This window comes from Priapulus caudatus, unplaced genomic scaffold (genome assembly GCF_000485595.1).
Source record: "Priapulus caudatus unplaced genomic scaffold, Priapulus_caudatus-5.0.1 Scaffold551, whole genome shotgun sequence".
NCBI lineage: Eukaryota > Metazoa > Priapulida > Priapulimorpha > Priapulimorphida > Priapulidae > Priapulus > Priapulus caudatus.
Window position 1 is genome coordinate 11,552 of NW_014577612.1, and position 4,951 is coordinate 16,502.

At 45.9% G+C, this 4,951-nt stretch overlaps 1 protein-coding gene across 1 annotated transcript in view; it reads right to left on the reverse strand.

Moving 5' to 3' along the window:
- LOC106811546 (glutamate receptor 3-like) overlaps window positions 1-4,951 on the reverse strand; it is a 24,464-nt gene that overhangs the window by 6,872 nt on the left and 12,641 nt on the right. Inside the window, 5 exon segments of the mRNA XM_014815213.1 lie at window positions 869-1,067; window positions 2,248-2,410; window positions 2,925-3,118; window positions 4,022-4,098; window positions 4,100-4,123. Coding sequence (XP_014670699.1) covers window positions 869-1,067; window positions 2,248-2,410; window positions 2,925-3,118; window positions 4,022-4,098; window positions 4,100-4,123 — 657 coding nt within the window.

Below are 4,951 nucleotides of genomic sequence, written 5' to 3' on the forward strand. Positions count from 1 at the left end.
ACACACACACACACACACACACACACACACACACACACACACACACACACACACACGCACACGCACACGCACACGCACACGCACACGCACACGCACACGCACACGCACACACACCACGAGCACGCGCACGCGCACGCGCACGCACGCACGCACGCACGCACGCACCACACGCACACACACACACGCGCGCGCGCACGCATGCACACGCGCACACACACGCACACACGCACACAACCACACACACATATACACACACATATACAAACATACAGTCACACAGACACACACAGTCAGTCACACACACAGACAGGCGCGCGCGGGCGAGCACGCAAGCACCCACTGCCAGACGGAATATCGATCCCCCGTAATATTACGGGATCAGACGGTTATTTCGCCTTCGTGCACTCGATAAATCCCAATCAAACATATCCCATCAAACTGTCCATCATCTGCAACCATAACCGTGAACTCGATAAATCCCTATATAACATATCCCCCATCAAACAGCCCAACAACTGCAATCATAACGGCTAATGCACCAACGCGTAAGCACGACAATTTAACGTATCCTATTAAACAGTCCATCATCTGCAATCATGACTAACGTATCCTATTACACAGGCCATCGTCTACAATCATAACGGTGAACTCGATAATTCCCAATCTAACATATCCTATTAAACAGTACATCGACACAATCATAACAACTAATGCTATTAAACAGTCCATCATCTGCAATAATAACAACTAAATACAGCAGCGTGTAAGACCATCGTCTCGCATACTGCTTACCTTGCTATTATATTATTATTATTATTATTTTATTATTTATATTGCTTTGCTATTGCTTGTCGGTAGAACTGCTTACCTTGAAGAAGCGGAACGTAGAGCCTCCCTGATAGGTTCCGTACTGTATCTCCATCTGCTTCGCTAGGTCGTCAGCGCTCTCTATCGGCGCCGTCATGCGCTCCACGGTGAGGAAGGCGGCCAGGTTAGCAGTGTAGGAGGAGATCATGATGAGAGTGAAGAACCACCACACCGACCCGACGATCCGGCCCGAGATCGACCTGCGTGTCGCAAGGTGTGGTGTAGTGTGGTGTGGTGTGGTGCGGCGCGGCGCGGCGCGGCGCGGCGCGGCGTGGCGTGGCGTGGTGTGGTGTGGTGTGGTGTGGTGTGGTGTGATGGGAGTGGTGTAGTGTGGTGTGGTGTGGTGTGGTGCGGCGCGGCGCGGCGTGGCGCGGCGTGGCGTGGCGTGGCGTGGTGTGGTGTGGTGTGGTGTGGTGTGATGGGTGTGGTGTGGTGTGGTGTGGTGTGGTGTGATGGGTGTGGTGTGGTGTGGAGTGTTTTTTTTTAGCGTGGTAGGACTAGTGTCGAGCTTTTCAGCTAAAGTAACTAAAATGAATTGTTCACATACATTATTCTAGTTTGTTACATAGAGTAATAAGTTGATTAAGTCTAAACAGTATTAATAAAGCACAAATAGCAGAATAGTAAGTCTGCAAAACACCTCCTTGACGCGAATGGATGCTATGACGTGACCATAGAAATATATAGAGACACTATGTATGGTTAGTTAGTAACATGACGCGATGGTGCCTGGGTACAGGGGGGGGTGCGCCGTTTTCAGAAACAAAATAGTGGTAAGGCACCTCAGTAATGCGTGGATGGATGCTATGACGTGGTAAGATAGTGCACGGGTACAGGGGGTTCCGTTGTCAAAAACTAAATGGTTTTAATATTTGTTTTAAGATTAGAAAAGAGATGTTTTTCTCATAGTCCGGAACTACATACACTGTGTAGAAGAAACTCGTAATTTTACTATGTTTTCGTTTAAGGTCAGTTTTTTAATTTTACCCGTTTATTACCGTTTGCGGCAGAAACTTTGCCTTGTCTGCATTTAGTTCCCTAGAGTTTACATCGCCGTTCATTGTTCATTAGTTAACCTGACTGTGTTTCACTCACCTAACCCTAACCCTAACCCTAATCTTATCACTAATTCAAGCTCTAACCGTAACCGTAACACTAACCCTAACTCCAACCCTAATCCTAACCTTAACCCTTATCCTAACTCCAACCCCAACCCTAACCTCAACCCTAACCCAAGCCCTAACCCTAACCCTAACCCTAACCATAACCCTAACCCTAACCCTAACCCTAATCCTAACCCTCTCCCTTACCCTAACCCTAACCTTCTCCCTAACCCTAACCCTAACCCTAACCCTCTCCCTAACCCTAACCCTAACTTACCTGGGAGAAATATCGCAGCCCTGCTGCATGAAGGCGCCGAGAGAGAACCAGAGGCTGTTGAAGATGTTGAAGTCGTTGACTATTTCGGGACCGTTGCCCGTGTACTCGACTCTCCACTCGTACGGACTGAAGCGCGAGACGAGAAACAGTACGACGCTCACACCTGCGAGAGGGCAATCAATACAGGGTCACATTCTGATGCAGGTAAGCAATATTCAGGGCCGTCTGTCGCAATACGGGGCTGTATGACGCAGGTAAGCAATACGCGGTCGTATGACGCAGGCAAGCAATACGGGGTCGTATGACGCAAGTAAGTAATACGGGATCGTAGGACGCAGGCAAGCAATACGGGGTCGTATGACGCAAGTAAGCAACATTCAGGGCCGTCTGACGCAATACGGGGCCTTCTGACGCAGGTAGCCAATACGGGGTCAATTGACGCAGGTAAGCAATACGGGGCCGTCTGACGCAGGTAAGAAATACGGGGTCGTCTGACGCAGGCAAGCAATACTCGGTTGCAGAGCTAGGTTGATTATGAGCGTGTGGAATAAGGTAAGCATTGATTTACACAGGCATCTCGACAGCGCCACCACATTACATCCTGGTGACGTCACACGCTCGTCATGCATTATTTCAGGAGTCTATCAAAATGTATTGATAGACTCCTGATCATTTACCTATCATCGCGAAAATGATGCACATCCAGATTTCGTAGGAGAGCGGGTTCATGAAGGAGAAGACTCCCGGCTTGGGTTTCTCCGGCTCCATGATCATGATGCTGATGCCGAGACTCATGAACGGCTTGGAGAAGTCGACGACACTCTCCCTAGCGGCCGTGATCGTCATGCCAGCGATCGCCATATCTACCTCCTACAGATCACCATTATAGTCTGCCATTAGCCAGTGGCGGATCTAGAGGGGGGTTGGTGGGGTTGCAACCTCTCCCCCCCCCCCCCCGTTCAGCCATTTACTATTGTTATGATACTAGTAAAATGGTGCCACCCTAGCCCACCTTTGACTTCGGCACGCCTTCACTCAAATATCAACCCACCCCGTCTCCTGAAAGCTTGATCCGCCCCTGTTAGCTTATGTGAATACCCCCCTACCTACGGGCAGCTACGAACAGTCTGTCGTTAGCTTGCGTAAATAACCGCCTGTGACACACGCGTGATGTCAAGAGCTCGTAAACGTGTATCGATGGTTTATACGCGGTGATCGGTGATGTTTTTTGCTTGATTATGAGCGGCAAGTCTGTTTCACAGCAGAATATTTTAAAACAATATCTTATCCAAATTCGGAATACTATTCAAATTTGCAGGAGATAATATGTATATATATATAATTTCTCTCTCGCTCTCTCTCCCTCTTTCTCTTTCTTTCTCCCCTCTCTCTCTCTCCGCCCCCCTCCTCTCTCCTCCTCTCTCTCTCTCTCTCTCTCTCTCTCTCTCTACTACTATATATATATATATTTATTTATTTTATTTATTTATTTATAAAGAGTAATGGGTACCAAATGGCGGACGCAATAGAATATGTAACGCATATAAACTTTTATCTGCAAATTTGCATCTAAATTTAAAGGGAAAGCGGGTGAAACATGCGGGTTTAACGCGTCTCCATCATCTACTCTTTATTCATGTGTGTACATATTCGGTGATCTCTCTGTTTTTTTTCTCCGGTTCCGTCTCGCACTCGCTGTATACCCTCTCTCCTCTCACTCTTCCTCGTCTTCGATGTCCCTTCTTCGCACTCCATTGCCTCTCATTTCCCTTACCCGTTTCTGAGTTCTCGCGACCATGCGTTCCATTCTCCATTTTCCATCTCTGTTCCGTATTGATTATCAGCCACCAACCCGGATTTCGTATTTGAACTGAACCTAAAAGGTTTAACGCAACGGAAGACGGTTAGTATAACGTGTAGTGGATATGAGTATATATCGTGTATTGTAGTGTATACTGTAGGCTATATATCGTGTATTGTAGGTGTATATGGGTATAGTATCGTTACTGTAGGTGTATACTGGGTATCAATCGTTGTACTGTCATTGTAATGGGTATGAGTATCGTGTACTGTGTGATATGGTATATATACGCATCGTGTAGCTGTAGTGTTATATGGGTATTATCTCGTTGTACGTAGTGTATATGGGTATACTATCGTGTACTGTAGCTAGTATATGGGTAGATATTATCAGTTGTACTGTACGTGTATATGGTATATACATCGTGTACGTAGTGTAATATTGGGTAATATAGTCGGTACTGTAGTGTAAATATGGGTATAATATCCGTGTACTGTAGTGTATATGGGTATATAACTATCGTGTACTGTAGTGTGATATGGGGGTATTATATCGGTGTACTGTAGTGTATATGGGTATATATCGTTACTGTAGTGTAATCATGGGTAATACCACATCGTGGTACTGTAGTGTAATGGGTATATATATCGTGTACCTGTAGTAATATATGGGTATTATATCGTGTACTGTAGTGTATATGTGGTATATATCGTGTACTGTAAGTGTATATGGGTATGATATCGTGTACTGTAGTGTATATGGGTATATACGTGTAATTGTAGTGTATGATGGGTATATATCCGTGTACTGTAGATATATATGGTATATATCGTGCAATTGTACGTGTATATGGGTATATATCGTGTAACTGTAAGTGTAAATAATGGGTATACATTCGTTACT